Genomic DNA, 19,036 nt, shown 5'->3' with positions numbered 1-19,036 from the left:
CACCAAACACATATGCACACCTTTGTGGTGGCAACCTTTTTTTATTTCAGGAAGAAGAAAACGGAAGCTTGCTAACTTTCTGTCTGAGAAAACCAATCCTAGGTTCTAAGAAGTGCCCGGTACCAGCCAGCTGCCCAAGGTCAACCGATACATGCACATGTACCCCTACCCACAATCCAGTTAAAAGGGTCTTCTACGGTTGCTTAAGTTGTAGACTTGGAATAGTTGGTTCTTATAAATGTCAAAGCGTTGCTCTGATTTTCTACCATGGTTAAGAGAAGAGGTGCTAACGGTTTTCAAATTTTGAAGAAGTAACTTTCTCATCCAGGACTTTGGTACCCCTAGGTGAATCGCGCAATGGATGTTCCGCACCACTTTCATTTGAACAATCTGTGTGGAAAGCTACTTGTGCACTTAGTAAATGCCCTGCTATGACCCTCCCTAGTGATAAAATCCAGAACTCCGGAGTTGGGGGGGTGATAGGAGGGGCACACCTGCATCTGTTCTTCTAAATCTTTCATCAGACAGGCATTATAAGAAAAAAGTTTCTTAGATAGTTTAAAGAAAAAATGTGTATATTAAATAATAATCAAATTGGAAGATCTTGACAGAAAATGGCTTGTAAAACTCAATGTTCTTCCAAGAAGTACAGATTTCCCCCTACATCTCGTATTTATGCCAAACAAAATCATTAGAAAATGAGTCAAATCAAAGGTAGTCCACATCAGAGATTTCTTAGTAAGTAAATGTCTGTAAGAACTTATCGGTTTTGATGATTTGTGGAAAGTTTTATTAATATATTTTTGAAGATTTTATGACTTGGAAAATGTAACTCCCAAGAACATTTCTTACTGTTTCCATTTGCATTAAAGTTAGTAAATCAAATATACTGTGGAAATATGTTTTGCCTGTAAAAATCCTTTGCATATGTAACTGATTATTTGAAAATTTTAAATTGCATATATTTCATTTCAGAAAAAATACTAACGTTTCTATAACAATTTTAATATTTATAGATCTTTACATAGAACGAGACTGTGAGAGATTGCTAAGTTATAGGACCATTAAGAACACATCAAAATATGAATATTAAAATATTCATAATATACAAACAAAATAAATAACCTTACTAAATGTTTTCTTAAGAGTCATTGGGCATTAACCTGTTTGTAAAGTAAGGAACAAACTATGATATAACTCAAGTATTCAAAAGCAAATCTTCACATGAAACTTCTTAAACCACTAAATACCATTACCTTGACTTCTAACTATGTGCAACATTCTGTTTAAAAATTGTATATTCATTTTAAATCTCCCAATTCCTAGCATTCCATGGAAAAGTCAAGTTTATATAAAATACAGCCAAGATCAAAGGCAGGGCAATGGCATTTTATTACACGTAGCTTCCTTTTTTATAGTTCCAGTTGCTTGTCAGTTATAAATATACCAATTGACTTTTACCTTAAATTTGGCAGAAAATTATTGTTTCAACTGCAGCAACATTTATAAATACCTACAACATTGAAAATGTTGGTAGTGATAGCAAAGCTGGCTCCTATTTATAAATGCATTGCTGTTGCCACAGTATTTAGTGTGTAAAACGACTTGGATTCCTCACTTATGGCAAGAACTGGGAAGGCATGATACGTGACACACAGAAGTGAGGATGATTGGGTCTCAAAGTACAAAATTTCCCGTTGAATCATTACTGTCAATATTAGTCTTTAGGAAGAATATAGATTCAGGATGAATTAATTTAATGATAGATTTTGAGAGGTTACAAGAAGTTTCTTTCTGGCACAATCAAAATATTATCCTAGCAATTCAGGTTGTCAGTGAAAGCTTAAACAAATTTGCTGATAATCCTGTTAATGACTTAGGTCAAGTGTTAACTGTTGTGGGTTTTAAAATAGCGAAATTAAGGTATCTCCTACCCAGGGTAAATAGCACAGTTATAACTGATGGGGGGTGGGGGTGGGGTGGAGTCAAGCTATTAGGGAAGCTATTAAATTACAAAAATGTATAATGCATTCAATTATTTAGTCTAGCATGAAGAAATACTATTAAAAGCAAATGTAGACCCTTTTCCAAAAAGAAAACACCTATAAAGATGGTATGATAGGTTGGTTCTCAATTAATACTACTTGTAGTGTGTTCTTATCAGGAGGGTAAATGCTTATATATGAAAAGTAATGTCAACTTACAGTACTTTTTCAAGGAAAAGTCCATTATTTAAATGCTTATTGTCCAACACTTATCTAATCCTCAAAAGGAAGCAAATGTGTGTTCATCTGTAGGTTTTGATTTTAGCTTTAAACAGTTACATATTCTCTCCTCTAATACTGAGAGGATTTATGTACAGAAAAATACATTTCACAGAAATGGTGACCCATCCACATAAAAAAAATCTGCTAAAATAAATAATGCATAAACTTACAGATCTAGCGTCTCTTCACTTTTAGTTTGTAAAACCCAATTTTTAATGGATGAGCCTTGTGATTAATGTTGATCTAATTTATGAACACGTTAGAATAGTAAAATTATTTAATATATATATATTGATTCAAAGCCGGTCATTCTTCCTCAGATTGCTTCCAATGTAGAAAACTATTCAAGAGAAAACTTTATCCCATCCTAAAAGAATTTGAAGTATTAGTAGTCAATATTTCACTTTACATCAAGTTTTAACTTTTTTACAATTTCATTTCTATGTACTATTGTCAGAGTCTATGTAGGAAGGGAAGAGGTAAAAAGGTTATAAACTCTTTCTATAATGCTTAATATAGCAATTATAGTTTGCCCTGAAAAGAAGTAGATTTTTCATTGAGAGGTTTTTCGTGTGTTCTTCCAGAGAAATCCAATAAGATTTCAATAAAGTTTCAGGAGGCTTTTATAAAGTTTTTCTTTTTATGTTTCTTATATTAAGTGACCATTGAAATTATGAATATTTAATATAATTGAAGATGTCAGTGAAGAATAATATGACCAAAATATTGTTCTTCATAGCATTTGAATGTTATGTGTTTTAATAAGAAAGTTGAGAGAAAACTTTTTCTAAGTTTTTTGTTTCCATCATGAACTCATGGAATTTTAATATTGATATGATTATTAAATCAAAATATTTATTTTAAAGCACATAAGAGCAAGTTTGTACTAGTTACTTTCTTGGCCTGGTTTTATTATCTAGTTTCCTCATGCCTAACTTCATAATTGAATGCAGAATATACTCTAGTATATTTTACCTTTTTTCTGTAGTGTTTAGATGTAACCTTACAAACAATATTTAAATGCAACTGATAATGTTGTTATGATTTGTAAAAATACATTAAGATATATATTGTGCATAATTTTATCATTAATTCTTCCAAAATTTATGAATTTTCAGAGGCAGTATTTTCTATTTCAGTTACATTGTTAGAAAAATTGCATGGAAATCTTGGCACTTCTTGGGAATTCTCACATTTCATGTTGTTCCGCTCAGCTAAGAGTCAAACAATTGAAAGCTCACCCAAATATTGCCAATGTTAAACCATTCTTTTCAAATTTTGTTTTAAATAATTTCATCATAACCTAAGAAAGAAAAAGAGATCTTACCCATAGGACAAGATCTGGAAAGACTGATCCCAGAAACAATGGATAGAGTATAACTTATTCAAGGAAATTGAGTGTTATATCAGCATTCTGAATATATTAACCTTCCTGCAGATATGTTGTTGATATTACTTATATATTATATACATGTCACACCCAAGCATACACCAAATGTGATTTAAACCAACTCCACATATGATTAATCTTGCTTCACTAAATTAGTATTGATTCATTTATGTAGGTGTGAATAAGCTTAAAGAGTCATTATTTTTCTCCTTGCACTTTACAGAAAGGTTATGTTTTCTACACACAAAAAAGCTACTATAGCTTTATGCATTATTAATTCAGGAAAACCCATTACCTAAATAGTTTATAAATATTCCATCTGGAAAAATACAATTTATCATACCAATATGGCAATAATAATGCTTTTTGTAGTTAATAGTTTGGTCAACATTTTAATAGCTTCAAAAAGCAAAAAAATACTTTCAAAATACAGTGCTATGTTATTCATTCTACACATTATTCATTATGCAATCATTCTTCACTGCACATGAAGGATGATTGGCCATTACTTTCAAATAAACGATAATTTGGCTTGTAAAAGAAAAAGAAAACTCATGTAGAAAAGGAAACCTCAGTTTTGGATCCCTGTATTATATAATGTTCAATTTTCCAAATAATAAAGACATTGAAAAACTTAATGATACCTGCAAAAAAGATAAAGGTGGTCACTCAGGAACAAATGAAATCAAAGTGCTCTATTAGCAGTAAAAATAGGCCATTAAATATAAAATGTGATTTTTACACACAGTGAATAAGTTTCTAAACATTTTGAACTATAGTTGTGTGTGTGCCCTACATAATGTGTATAATAGATAACACTATTGTTTTATTGGCAACATGTCTTTTACTGAGTGGCATATAGCATTTGCACATTAATTTGCTAAGCTGTAATATAATTAGCAAACTGTTATTTTATAAGCTCGAAATCATTAAGAAGAAATCAGAGATTTTATCTTATAAAGCTTTAAAATAATTAATTATTCAGAGAAGTTACTCTTAAGAGTTACTGATTGTATCCACTAGTCATTAGAAATAGATCACAAAAGGGATACAGGAAAAAAAAAACATCATATGTAGTACACGGTCTTATAAGAAACATAGGTATCGTCACTTTTAAAACTGAACTTTAACCCATTGAAAAAGGGTCGAAAGCCCATCGCAGGAGAAAAATAAGCCTGCATTAAGGACATGCTATTTGCACCATATGAACATTCTTTCTTAATTTGCTATTCAGTTATTTACTATACCAACCCAGGAGCTATTTGCTATTCATTAAATAGAACCTTCTATTTATATATAAGCCCTTAAACAAAGAGAATCCAACCTAAGCTTATTGTAATTCCTGCAAATATTACTTATGTTAATGTAGCATATGCTGCTCATTAGAACCTGTACCAGAGAGCAAACCATCGCCTAGTGGGATGCACTTCACTTCAGTACAGCAGTTACAAAACACACACACACACACACACACACACACACACACACACACACACACACACACCCCTCTGCTTCAACAAACTCTGATTTTCCTGTAGTCCATTCATAAAGGCCATGATCCCATGGAGGGACAACCTGTCATTACCTTTAAATACACCAAAGAATCTAAATAGGAGGATTGGATTTTCTTTTAAACTTCTTAGAGAACCACATGGTCATAATTAGAAAATAAAATACTACCTTGGCCATTTGGCAATTAACATACTAGGTTGTAAAAGCTGAGTTTTACCCCCACCCCCTTTGCTTCTTAAAATTGGCAAACAAGGTAATTGCTTGAATTGGTATCAAATTAAAAACACATTCTAAAGGTTTAGGCAAGCCAAGACGATCTCCTAAAGTATTTTAGAAAGAAGCCGAAAACAAAAGCGCGCCTTTCGTTCACCCTCCAAGCAAAGGGCTTTATTCGGAGGCACCTTAAGGACGCGCAAAGGCTCGGGTGGGAGCGCCCAGGGGAGCGTTAGCGCCGCGGGCCGGCGGTGCGCCCGCCGGACTTGGCTTACCTTCATTGGAAGGCTGGGGAATCAGTTCTCCGGAGCAGTGGAGAGCGGAGCAGCTGAGGAAGAAGAGGATGGAGAGGTGACAATCCATGTTGCTGGTGCAGAGGGCAGTGAGAGGAGCATATCTCCATGAAGCATGCCACTGCTGTGAGAGGGAGCGCTGTGATTGCTGGAGAAGTTACCATGCTCCGTTCGAAGGCTGATGTCAAGTTTGACACTGGAGATAAGGAGGAGTCTGGCTGCCTTTCGGCGAACCTCGCTCGGGGACTCTCCCGGGTCCTAGCGCCGTCCGATGGAAACGCAGAAGGAGCCCTGGGCAGCGGGTGGCTCGCCACTGACCGTCGGGAGCGCGGGAGGGGGCTGTGAGGCGTTACGCTAATGGCATAGCAAATCCAGAAGTTATGTGCAAGCAGTGGTGGAAGCTACTGGCCCGTCGGGAGCGAAACATAGCAGGGTTTATGTGCAATGAAGAGCTGCTCTTTCATTGTTATACTGTACTGTATTTGTTCTGTAGCTTAATTCCCTGAAGAAACTAGAAACTCTGATAGGAATGCTATGCGGAAATGTGAGTGGGAAAGAAACAAATGCTAGAAAAATGTGTGGTATTAAAAGGATGTGAGTCTTTAAAAACAACACCAGCAGCAAAGACAGTTAATGATGGTGATGATGGCTGGATGATTTAAAAGGAAGAGTAAGATTATCACTTTACTAAATTTAGTGTTAATTAGAACCCTCCAAAAGTCCTCTGTGATGCAGAAAAACAGCAATCTACACCCAAAACCCTGTAATATTCTTCTGAGGTGGTGGTCAAGCGTATATCCTTGACTGCTAGTTTCAAAGGCAGATTGTACTTCTTCATCCTTTATCACAACATTAACTAGTGGGTTCCACTAGATCAACAGTTTTCTCTAGTTCTAGATCAAATGGTGTCAGAACTTTCACGAAGATTGGACCTGACCCGGTGTTTTGAATTTCTGTACACATAGAGCGCATTTTGAAGTGTCAAACTGGGAAGTGACCATCAGTACCCTAAAGATGTGATCTGAGCCCTAGCAGCAGCTGCATGCTGATGCCTATTCCTTGTTCTGTGCTGGGGATAAAAGTGAGAGTAATGCAAATCAAAACTAAAGTTCTTGACAATAAGTCACTTGACATTCTCCACTACACCCTTCACTATCTAACTATCTGATCCCCAGATTCTTTGAGATAAACAATGTTTAACCTTCCAGTCACTCACCAGCAATATATTAATACTGTTGTTTTCAGATGTGTGTATTTATGTTTTATCATTCCAAATCCAAGAATTAATTGGGAAAACCCTTGCACTCTCCCACTTACATTACACTCTGGTTATAAATGCTGGTCTCTCCTTCCCCCCCCAATCCCCTATTGAAAGCTTTGATTCAATAGTGTTCAATCAAATAAAAACTATCCCAGTTTATGCATAAAAATACTCCCCAGTAATTATTACTCAAATATTCTCGACATCCATCTCTCTCTATTTTACAAGACAAAAGAAAGCAAAACCAAACCTAGACCATCCGATTCTTTGCACAACTCTAGATAGTAAGAGTAGGTTGGCAGTCTTAAGATCAATGATCAGCTGTAGAGCTCTAGGTAGTGCAATCCAAATAAGGCATTGAAAATGCCTTGCTAATTAGTTATTCATTTAAAAACGTGATAACTTTAATTCAAGTACACAGTTTCCACACACACAAAAAATTAGATTCAAGGCATCTGAAGGTGTTTCATTGATATTGGTGGGGCTTGAGAGCTAGACAAAGTGCAGAAAGCCAGGGAAAAAGAGTGAAACCCCCCCCCCACTCTTCTCTGTGTGCCTTGTGATTTTGTATCTCTACTTCTTCTCAGATTATGTCACCAGAGGCTGTAGAAGCCTCTTTGGGTGCCAAGTCTGTCAGAATTGAAAATAGTGCCTGATATTGAACAGAGAGAGGCCTTAGAGAGTGGCTGCTCTGCCTTTTTTTTTTTTTTTAAGTTCCAACACAACTGTAACCTTTTCATAAGGCACACCATATTGTTTTGGGGATAGATAAATTTTATCTGAAACTGGAAAGAAAAGAAACCCCTCTTTGAAGGCGATCATTTTAAAACACTTGCCAAAAGTCATGCACATATGTTGATATGCACAAACATTGGCCACCTCCTGCTACTTCTCTTTTTCACTCTTACAGACTGCTTTCCACGGCATAAAGAGGCAAGATTGTCTGAACAAAGTTAGACTAGATCAAAGTGAGTGAAAAGTACTACTGGACCCGGGAATATACTATAAATAAGAGAGCATTTCTTAACCGCTGAATAGTAGAGGAAATGGTCTCAGGCAATAAGCAAGGGGTAGCACTTTGGGAAGTAGAAGTTCAGGAAGTTACTTGCTTTGACCACAGTAAGAATGGGAAGGACAGAGATGAGGGCAGCGGATTTGGGAAAGGCTTGAAAAAAGAGTAATAATTGCCTTGGAATGGAAGAATGAGTAACTGTTTAGCAGTCGGAGAAGGGTTCAGAAGGCACTCCAGGGATTAAAAACCCACAATAGTGCCCAGTGAAGCAGCATCTCTAGGGGAGAATGATCAGGCGTTCCGCTCCTGTAAAGATTACAGCCTACAAATCCCTATGGGACAATTCCACTGTGTCTTACACGCTCTATGAGTTGAAATCAATGGAACGAAACACAACGACAGTTTGTAGGACAAAACTGATCAGGATATGAAGTGGAGGGTGGTAACCGAGTATCCAGAGATGGCTTTTCAAAAAGCAGATTGTAAATTGATTAAGCAGACATTTCCATGCCATATGCTAATTGTTTTACAACTTCTGAATTAAACATCTTCGGAATTAAAAAGCACCAGCAGCTTTTAGGCAAGTAATAATGTATATATGTAAAAGTGCGTGTGTATGTGTTTTAGGCAATTTTTAAAACTAGTAACGCAGAACAGACATCTCCACCTACACTGCAAGGGTCCACGGACATTGAAATAGCTGGAATGCGTTTGAAAACTGCATCCCTCTTCTTGGCACCACAGATTTGCCAAAACGCAATCTCAGAGGTTCGGACTCAGTATTCCAAAACTTTTTAAATGCTGAGGTAATTAGTTTATTGTGCCAACCTAGGCGATAAACACATGTGGGGTTAATTGAAGGGTAGAGGGATAAATGGCTCAGTGAGCCTCGCCTTTTGAGTTCTTGGGTCTCTTGCTTTCTGATGGTTGGACCAGGGTGCAGCTGCTTCAGCCAGTTCCCTGCTTTAGTTGGCAAGGCTCACTTCCTGCAAGACATCCCTGAGGAGAAGCCACATGGATCTACCCCATGCAGCTCTGGGTGCCAGAGCAGCTATGTGAAGACCCCTGCCAGCGCTGAGATACTCACACATTCACTGATTCAGCTTTCCTCTTATGGTTGGCATCATAGTGTATGTTTTGTGAGATGGAGGACTTTGAGGATTGGTGTTGGACATATGGGTTAATGAGTTAATGTTGGACTTGTGGGCTTGGGAAGCACTGGATTGGGATGTTTTCTTGATGTGCACTTAACCTTTATATAAATCTCTCTCTTATACATGAGTTTCTGTGGATTTGTTTCTCTACAGATCCCAGACTGACACAAATGCTTTCAGTGACCCTTATGGTCCCCATCATTAAGAACCAGTGCTGAGTGTACACAGAGAAAATGAGAGGCAGAGCAGTCAGGTTTGAGCGATTATAAAAATAAAGTTAGGGGATAAGAAATCGAACTAGAATCTGAGAGGAGGAATATACCAGGAGGGAAAACTTTTTTGAGTTATATGATTTCAGAAACAAAATTGAGATGCCTTGTTTGAGGCAAAGAGAGATGACAAAGACATTTGCAATATTTAGTTGTGTTCGGTAGACTATCAGTGGCTGCCATAGGTCTGCAATGTGCTAATAGTTGAGAGTAAAAAGAGGAATTATTTTTTGTCCTTTAAAATAATTTAGAGTCACATCTAGAGATTATGGCAAGTGTTACATAGAGGCCCATTTAAAGTGGTCTCATGGTACAGAGGGTTCAAGATAGGGGTTGAAGACTGATTTTCTGAACAAGATGATACTTGGTAGAATATGGTAGGATAAATTTTAAAAAGCAAAAGATTTATATGGTCTAAAGAGAAACCAGAATATTGAAAGAGACCTTTTAAAGAAAAGTGTTCCCAGACGAGAGAATAAATGTGAAAAGCATGCTTTCTGGAAAAAATGACAAGTGCCTCTCTTAGTCCAGAGGAGAGTGTAAGGCAGTAGCAGGACGTGTGTGAAAGAGTAGACAGAGGCTCGGGAAGAACAGTGTGATGAACAGCTTTGCAGCTCCCACGAAGCTTGGACTGTGTTCTCTGGGTGATGTGGTGCAGGAGAGTAATAAAATGTAATTGGAATTTTAGAAAGAACATTTTGACAGGTTTACTGGAAGAGATAGAAGCAAAAAACAAAGCAAAATAAAGCCCCACAGACAAACTACCAGTGAGGCAGGAGAAAACCAATTATTTAGAATCCCTTTGTCATAGGATAGCTATTGCCATGTTGAAGTTACTAGGGGTTCTCTTGAATCATGCAGACCTATGTAACTGCCCTGGCTCTGTCAGCCTTAGTCAAATTCAAATAATAACAGATTCAGTCACCTAATGATGTTGAAATTACTATGTGAGCTTTGGGATAATACAAATCATTTGTTAACTTGACATATTAAAATTATTAGATGTGTTTTCTTTAGCACTCCATCTAGAAGTGATCATATTTACAAGGGATAAAACAAAACACAAACAAAAATAAACCCGTTGCTGTGGTGTGCATTCCAACTGGTAGCAACACTACCTGACCAAGGAGAATCTCCCAGCGTACCTCGGAGACTGTATTTGTTACAAAGGCAGACTGCCACCGCTTCTCCCAGGAATCAGCTGAAGGGGTCCAACTGCCTGCATTCTGTTAGCTGCTGAGTCCTTACCCACTGCAAGACCTGTTTCCTTCATGACTAGGGGTACCCACTGCCATAAATCAATACTGTCTCTGAGCACCCTATACAGTGTTTCTGAGGCTGTGAATATTTGTGGGAGTAGCACTTTCACTCATAGAGTGGTAGTGGGTTTGAACCACTTACCTTTCAGTCAGTTAGCAGGCCATTGCTTACCCAGCAATGACACCAGGGATTTCTTAGTGACTTGGGGCAATAGGATGAAAAATTACACAACTATAAGGAGAGTTTGCAAACTTAATAGATTGATCATGAGAGCCAGGGAGGATAGAATTGTCTAGAAGGTCTTTCAGTATCTGGATTGATCAATAAGTAGAAGTTCAAGAAGTTTTGAGGACCAGGAAATAGAAAGGAGTAAAAAGAGATATATCTAGTTATAGAAACCTAAGGGAAAGTCAAACATAAATGAACTATTAAGAGTCAAGAATGTAGAGTAGATATTTCCGTTTATAGACACCTAGCAATACATTCATATAAGCAAAAGGTGGGCATGAAGATCAGTTGATCAGAGGTAGAACTGTAGGGTACACCAATATTTAAAAGGCAGGCAGATACAGGGCAGATAAAAGAGCTGGAAAAGAACGTGTTGGCTACAGAGTTTCACAAATAGTTCACTGTCCACAGTGGTGCAGCTAGAAAAAGAAAGAAAGAAACCTCAAAAGATATTGATTTAAAAGTGACCATTGAATTTGACAATCTGAAGGTTTTGATGACCTTGGTGATAGCAATTTCCTTGGAGTAATTGGACTGCAAGTTGGATTAAGATAAAAAAGTAATTGAAAATAGAGGAAGTGGAGACAGTAATGCGTCTACTATTTGTGTTTTTGTTTTTAAGTAGGTAAGCTTAGATGAGAAGGCAAGCCTAGAATAGAAGAAAGCAAGGCTCAATAAGATTTTTATAATATGAACAATCTCCTAAGATTTCTCCCTCACACTAAATGGACAAGCGGTACAATTTAATGACGTGGACTCTTTCTTGTTTTGTTGTTAGTTGCCATCCAGTTAATGCAGACTCATGACAAGCCCATAGGCACGGAATTGAGCTGCTCCAGCAGGTTAGAAGCTATGGCTTGGGGGAAGCAGAACCGCAGCTTTGTCTTCCAGCGAGCCTCAAGGTCGCTGTGAAAGTCCAACCTCTCAGTGAGAAGTCAAGTGCCTAATGGATCAGATTTTGGAAATGAAGAAAATGTGGAAAAAGTAATGCTCTCCGTTTAGGATGTATTGAGATCCAAATGCAGATATTGAAGCCCACTGTTAGATATAAAATAAAAATCCCAGAAGGAAAGGAAAAAAACTATAAATTGGTCAAACTTTGGAAAATGGCAGTAGCTTCATAATGAGAGTACATTAAGTTGTTCAGAAAGATCATACGCAGGACAAAGGAGACGCTAGAATGCAACTCTGATTAAATAAAACAGTGAAAGGGCAGGTGAAGGGTGAGAAATGATTAGGATAAAGTAAATAGGAGCAAACAGATGTAAAAGAAGAGTGTGAAGCGAGAATGAGTTAGGGTGGGTTAGCCATACTCACTGCTATCAGGCCATTCCAACCCTACAGGACAGAGCAGAATTTGCCTTTTGTGTTTCTGAGCCCATAAATCTTTACAGTAGCAGACAGCCTCTTTATTCTCCAGGGGAGCAGCAGGGGATTGTCAAACGGCTGACCTCGAGGTTAGTAGCCCAATGGGTAACCAACTGAGGCTCCAGAGGAATGTTCGTAAGAGATGAAAATTTCAGGATGGGGCAAGCAACAAAGGACAGCAACGTTTATTTTAAAATAGAGATAAAATTACTTTTCAAAAATAGAAAGGCATAAAATCTAGGAATTTAAAGGTGATTGGGCACCTCTAACAGAGAAGTTTTCCTGAGGTAAGAGGGATAAAACCAGATTTATAATATGTTGAAGAGGCTTGGATAAATTCCAGAAAAACAATAAAGGATGTAAGTACAAAATACTTGCTTACTCATAGCCGCATCATGTTGGCATCAACATATTACACTTGTAAGTGGTATAAGTTAATGGCGAGCCCACTAGACTGAAGACCCCTCCCAGAAAACCATACTAAAGGTAGTAAATGCTTCAGAGTCTATCAGGTTACAGTTAACAAAAAGTTTTTTTTTTAAGAGCGGAGGGAGGGGGGTTGGGGGGGGAACGGGACCTGATTGTGTTCACATAGTCAAAGATAGCAGTAAGGGAAATATCTGAAGGATCTTGTTATTTTCAAAGTAAATAGTTTTGAAAGTACTTATGAGAAACTTTAAAGGAAATCATCTGTTACCTACATTCTTCAGAATGATTTGTAGAAGAGAATAATCCAAGACAGCTTCCTGAAGGGCAGCTTTTCATATTTTTTTCCTTCGGACAATTACTGCATGTTGGATTTGAAAATAGTCACAGTAGGTTGCACAAATTAATTTGCTGTATTTTAACTTATACCCATTGAATTAATATTTTGCAAGTTTAAACATGCAAGTTTATGCAATCAGTATAAAATTAGCATTCCTGAATTAATTGAAAAATGCTAATTATAAATTAGAAAGATTCTATCCAATTGCTATAAAGCCACAACAAGAAAGGCAATAGATAGATCATAAATGTGATTTGCTTATTAGTATTCTTATATTTACTTTTATAATTGCCTCTGGAATATTTTAAAACACATTTAAACAACCTTTACTATTGCCATTACTTGTACTATTCCATTTTCTCATCAAAAGACGGTCAAAACAATCCAAGAGTTCATATTAAAGACTAAAGAAAATGCCACAAAACTCTGAGCAAATCTCTGAGCACGAGCATGTGGAACTCGAGCTGTTGGGGGGATGAGGGGAGTGTGTTGGCTGAGAAGAGACCTATGTCACACGTCATTTGATTTTGTTTTCTGAGAAACATGTAAACAGACACATGTACCCATGTTCAATGCAGTTTTTTATTAACTGAAAGGTGAGAGATTCAAGACCACCCAAAGGTTCCTTAGAAGAAAGGCCTGGCAGTCTACTTCTGAAAACTCGATGGAATGCAGTTCTTATCTGACAAACATAAAGCTGCCAGGAGTTGGAATTGACTTGAGAGAAACTGATACGTACACAGATAAACATCTATCTGTCTCACTGCCATCAAGTAAGTAAATTTCAACTCATAGCAACCATATGAAACAGAGTAGAACTGCTACTATGGGAACCCCACTCTTTAGCTTCCAATTTTTTAGCAGTGTAGAAAGCCTTGTCTTTCTCCTGAGGAGTGGCTGGTTATTTTGAACTGTTGATCTTGCAGTTAGCAGCCCAATAAGTAGCCACAACAACACCAAGACTTATTACGTATGTATATACATGAGAGGTACTCACCAAAAATCCTGGAACTTTTTTCAAAGCTATGTATTTAATTTTTTTCCCCCAAACCAAACATATCACCTTCAAAGTACTTCCCATTACACTTAATATGTTTGTCAAATCTGCTATTCCATTCAAGCTCATCTGTTTGGATAGCTGACAGTACCTCCCTCATTTTATCTTCTTCACCTCTTCTGCTTCATCAAAACTCTGTCCTTTCATGTCCCTCATCATTTGCCGAAACAAAAAGACGTCACACAGAAGGTCAGGTGAGTAATGTGCATGGGACAAGGTCAGGTGAGTAATGTACATGCTGCTTTTTGCCCAAAACTGGCAGGCACATTGAGATGGTTGGGTGAGCAAAACCAGTTCCCCGTCTGCCACAAATCAGGCCTTTCTTGTTGCACCTGTTATGCAATCTTTTCAGAACCTCTAAATAAAGAGCTTGTTTAACAGTCTGACCTGGTGGAATGAACTCCAAATCCACTAGAGTCAACATTTCAATCTGTTCAGGAAGTTGATGGACATCCAGAATAAATTTGTCATCAATAGACATTTCACCTTTTTGGAAACCAGAAAACCATTCATACACTTGAGTTTTTCTGTTCAACATCACAACAGTTTCTGTGGCATTTTTCCTGAGCAGGAAACAAATTTCACAGCTGCACACTATTCTCTTAAATTGACCATCACAAAAAACGAAGTTTTAGTGAAATTGATTTTATGAAAAAATTCACTGTAACCAGAGAGAACCTTGCCAGTTGACGCCACTGGGTGGACTAACTCAGAACAAGTTGCTCCATGCTCCCCTAGTGGGAAAAATGTCTACTAGGAAAGCTTTGCCAAGTGTATTAGTCTGGGTACTTTGGAGAAACAAATCCACAGCAACTCATGTATAAGAGAGAGTTTTATGCAAAGAAAATGTGCATCATGAAAACACCCCAACCCAATGCTGCCCAAGCCCACAAGTCCAACATTAACCCATACCCAACACCAGCCCACAAAGTCCTTCACCTCACAAAACAGAGGCAATAATGCCGACTGCAGGAGGAAAGCTGAGTCAGTGAACGTGTAAGCATCTCAGCACTGGCAGGGGTCTCCACATGGCTGCTCCAGCACCCAGGGCTGCATCGGGATAGATCCATGCGGCTTCTCCTTGGGGATGTCTGGTAGGAAGTCAATCTTGCAAGCTGAAGCAGGGAACTGCTAAGGCAGCTGCACCCGATGCAACCATCACAAAACAAGAGACCCGAGAACTAGAAAGGCGAGGCTTCACCACCCATTTATCCCTCCGCCTTTCAACCAGCACCACATGTGATTATCGGCCAGGCTGGCACAATTAACTAACTCACCAAGCATAATTCAATTCTGGGCTTTTTTTTGGTGGGTGACCACCCCCCTATACACAAACACACACACCATATATATAAGAAATACCATATTGATATACTATCTCTGTGATTCATATAGGATGTCACAGAGATGCTCCTCAGATTACAAGCAGCCCCAAAAGTACTAAGACGGAGTCTCCAACCAGTAGTATCAACATAATCATAGGTGCTATGTTCACACACACACACACACACACACACACACACACACACACACACACGATAATCACAAATTATTAGCAAATAAAATTAATTTACTTACTTACAGGAAGCAGACAGCAAACAGCAGGAACCGTTCCATGGTATATAGTCCCTCTGACTCTGAAAATGTGTCTGGGCAGGCTGAACTCATAGTTAGCCTCAGTTTTGCACCACAAGTGGAAACTAAAGCCAGACTCATTGCTATCACATTGATTCTAATTCAAAGGGACCCAGGAGGACATAGGAGCCAAGATTTCCAAGGCTTTACAGAAACAGACTACCACCTCTTTCTCCCATGGAATGGCTGGTCAGTTCAAACCATCCACATTTCAGTAAGCAGCCAAGTGCTTTAACCCTTGTAGCCAGAGTGAGCAACCAGGAAATATTTTCCCCATTGTTTTATACACCAGGAGCTAAGTGGCTCACAGCATAGAACACAATGTAGATTTCTCTCCAGACTGCCACTATGCAAACAGGGATCCTAACAGAAATGAGTTTAGGAATGTATTTTCCTATTCAGGCTTATACTTGTAGAGTTCAGTGGCTTTTAGGGAGGAACAAAGTGTAATCCCCCCACCAGACAACCAAGGATGACATACCTGGGCCCCAGATTTGTATCACGTTAGCCTGGATGCTTGGGTAGACAGAACGTCAGACTTGGGAAGAGGGAAAGTAGTTGGATTGTTCACAAGCCTAAAAATGCTAGCAGGAAGGAAGGATTATAGATTTGGGGACTGTCTGGAAGCTTGTCTCCTTTCACTGTCCAACTGTGTTTTCTAGATCAGAGTTTCTCAATCTTCAGCATGTGTAAGACTAAGGCACTTGTTAAAATGCAGACTCTGGTTTAGTAAGTCTAGGACAGGGCTTGAGCGTCTACATTTTTTTCTAAATCTCCTACATGCTCTATTGCAATTCTGACAGCATTTTGTATTAGCTCTAGAATACGCAGACTTGGTTTGGAAAATGATTATAAATTTGTGCACATATGTCTACTAAGGAACATGAGCATATTAGTCAGATGATAAAATGTATGCAAATACATGACCCAGTCATTTCAATCTTATTTTTCCAGTAAACTTTAAAACCTACATCTCCAGCAAACTATTTAGGAAGTACTATCTGATCCTGAAGCCCCAGGAGGCACAGCGGTTCAGTGCTTGGTAGCTAACTAAACATTTGGTAGTTTAAACTCTCTCAGAAGCTCCACGGAAGAAATTTTTTCATGCTCAGGAAAAAAGATGTGGTCCTGCAAAGATTACAACCTAGAACCCTGTAGAGCGGTTCTGCTCTGCCCTGAGTAGAGATTGCCTCAGTGGCATTGGACAATTCGTAATTCCTCTTTCTTAAAACTATGTAATCAACCCTTTGATTTCGAATTCCTATTTCACTCTATTCTTTATTGCTCCTGTAAGTACTTTATCATTTGCTGACCTGAATTGTTTTTAATGACTTAAAATATATGCCTTGTCTATCCAACGTATTTTAAGTTTTTAATGTCAAAATGCAGACATAATGTTGCTTAGAAACTACAGACAAAATACACCAGGGGAATGTTTAAAAGTCTCTTTTATTTGGTTTTCAGTGAGATTGAATCTGCCATTGTATATGGTGACTGATCATAATGTCTTGGGAGGTGTATTAAAAGATGCCGATTTTCAGCTATTAAGCGGATTTTTAAAGGATTAACAAGCACCAAAAACCATTGTAAAAGCTAACCCATGGCAATGCAAAATGAGTTTGGGTTTACAAGTATTAGAAAATTTATCTAAGATTGGAGTGGGTGTTCCCATCATTTCTAATCTGTTAGTTTTAATTACAAATGGCATTGTTTAGCTTCAGAATATTTTGATGCCTGGGTAATTAAAACAAATACTAGCATAGGGCTTATCGATTGAAAGCATGATTTTTTTGTAATTTCATATCTGGTGCTATATTTCTGGCTCAGATGAAAATGTACATCCCAAGTGTCTTTAACTGAGTTTTCTAGACCTAAAGATCACACCCAGCATTTTGTAATAAATACCAAAGGTGGTAATTATTAAATTCATTATTAGAAGTATCTTTGAGAACACATGGCTTCAATTTTGCTTCTAATGTATCATGTAAGCCTGAACATAACATAACATTACTCAATAGAGAAAAATTAACTAATTATGTGCTTGTCTAACCAAAGTCATCTATTCATGGGAAGAGGAAAAAACAATCTATATTAAGTCATTGGGGTCTTATATTCAACAATGTAAGACATTTATGATTTTTCACGGATGCTCTAGTTTCCACAAGTGCCCAAATGACCTCACCTGCTTTTCCAATTTGTCTCCTAGATTGTTCTGTGGGTCAGTGATCCCTATTATGTCACGTCAATACAGTGGTTAAATAATGATAAATAATACAAAATGTGACAGGTAGTCCACATTTTAATGTCAATCATCTTTACTCATGCAATGTTTCCCCAAAAAAGGCTGATACTTCCATTTCAAGCTCTCGGATTTCTAAATCCAAAAACATTGTCTTCATTTAAAATTACATTTATTTACAGTAGTAATCAAAACTCAAACTGGAAAAATCAGTCACAGAAGGGGTAACACAAAACACATCTCAATATTTACAAATATACTAATATTCGTACGTTTTCTACAAAAGGAGAAGAAAACAACACAATTGTGTCCGCCTCTAATTCTTAAAGAATTAAGTTAAAAGATTTAAACTCTCACAAAATAAGTTTATTATGCAAGTTGTATGGTTTCTCTAGGCATATCAGTAATTCAGTGATTATTTTTAAAAGCTTGAATGAGGAAAGCCCCACGTGGAAATGTGAGCCCTTTTTAAGACATTAGTTTTCTGTCGCGTCCTGAGGCTGGAACAACTTCGCACACAGGCAGTCACCTGCTGGAGATGCCGTCATCGCCAAGTAAAAGAGGAACAAATATGCCAGTACCCACTTCACTCCATTTCTTGAAATATTTTTTTTAATTGCCAAACCCCTGGTTTAGGAACCGGTTATAGGCCATGCGCTCCACTAGAGGGCTCTGAAGAGGCAGCAGCCACTGCAGCTGAAGATTCTGGCGTTTTCATCTGCTCATGGTTAAAACGTCCCTAGGTCTTCCCAGGGTTAAGTACAACGTGCTTCCTAGATTCGGTTTGGTTTATTTCCTGATTGGCAATAATTAGGAAGAAGTCTGTGCAAATCTTTGAGTTATAGCTAATCGCAGAGCACTTTTGTATTTTTCTTTTCTGGACCTCCTGCGGCATCCAGTCGGTTCGACTCACAGCGACACCACGCACAGCAGAGCGAACCACGGCCCGGTTTCCTGCATTCCTCACAACGACTCTTAGGCTCCAGCCTGTTGATGCAGCCACTGCGTCAATCCATCTCGTTGTGGGCCTTCCTCTTGTTCGCGGCCCTTCCACTTTACCAAACATGATGTCCTTCCCAGGGACTGCACTCTCTTGACAACATGTCACTTCT

General features: G+C 38.0%; 2 protein-coding genes across 3 annotated transcripts in view; one reads left to right on the top strand and one right to left on the bottom strand.

Moving 5' to 3' along the window:
* The window catches only part of EPHA3 (EPH receptor A3), a 411,930-nt gene extending 406,121 nt beyond the window's left edge, over positions 1-5,809 (bottom strand). For both annotated transcript variants that reach the window (XM_004706437.3, XM_013005630.3), the window contains exon 1: positions 5,658-5,809. In XM_004706437.3, coding sequence (XP_004706494.1) covers positions 5,658-5,745 — 88 coding nt within the window. In that variant the 5' untranslated portion in view covers positions 5,746-5,809. The remainder of the gene's footprint in view (positions 1-5,657) is intronic.
* LOC101650042 (myocardin-related transcription factor A-like) overlaps positions 5,784-19,036 on the top strand; it is a 29,141-nt gene continuing 15,888 nt past the window's right edge. The window contains exon 1 of the mRNA XM_045286249.1: positions 5,784-6,016. Within this exon, the coding sequence (XP_045142184.1) occupies positions 5,784-6,016 (233 nt within the window). The remainder of the gene's footprint in view (positions 6,017-19,036) is intronic.

The sequence above is a fragment of the Echinops telfairi genome, unplaced genomic scaffold, assembly GCF_000313985.2.
Source record: "Echinops telfairi isolate 266 unplaced genomic scaffold, ASM31398v2 ScPeMD7_6;HRSCAF=24_1, whole genome shotgun sequence".
Lineage (NCBI taxonomy): Eukaryota > Metazoa > Chordata > Mammalia > Afrosoricida > Tenrecidae > Echinops > Echinops telfairi.
The sequence above is the reverse complement of the archived record's forward strand: the minus strand, read 5'-3'. Positions and strand labels throughout refer to the sequence as shown.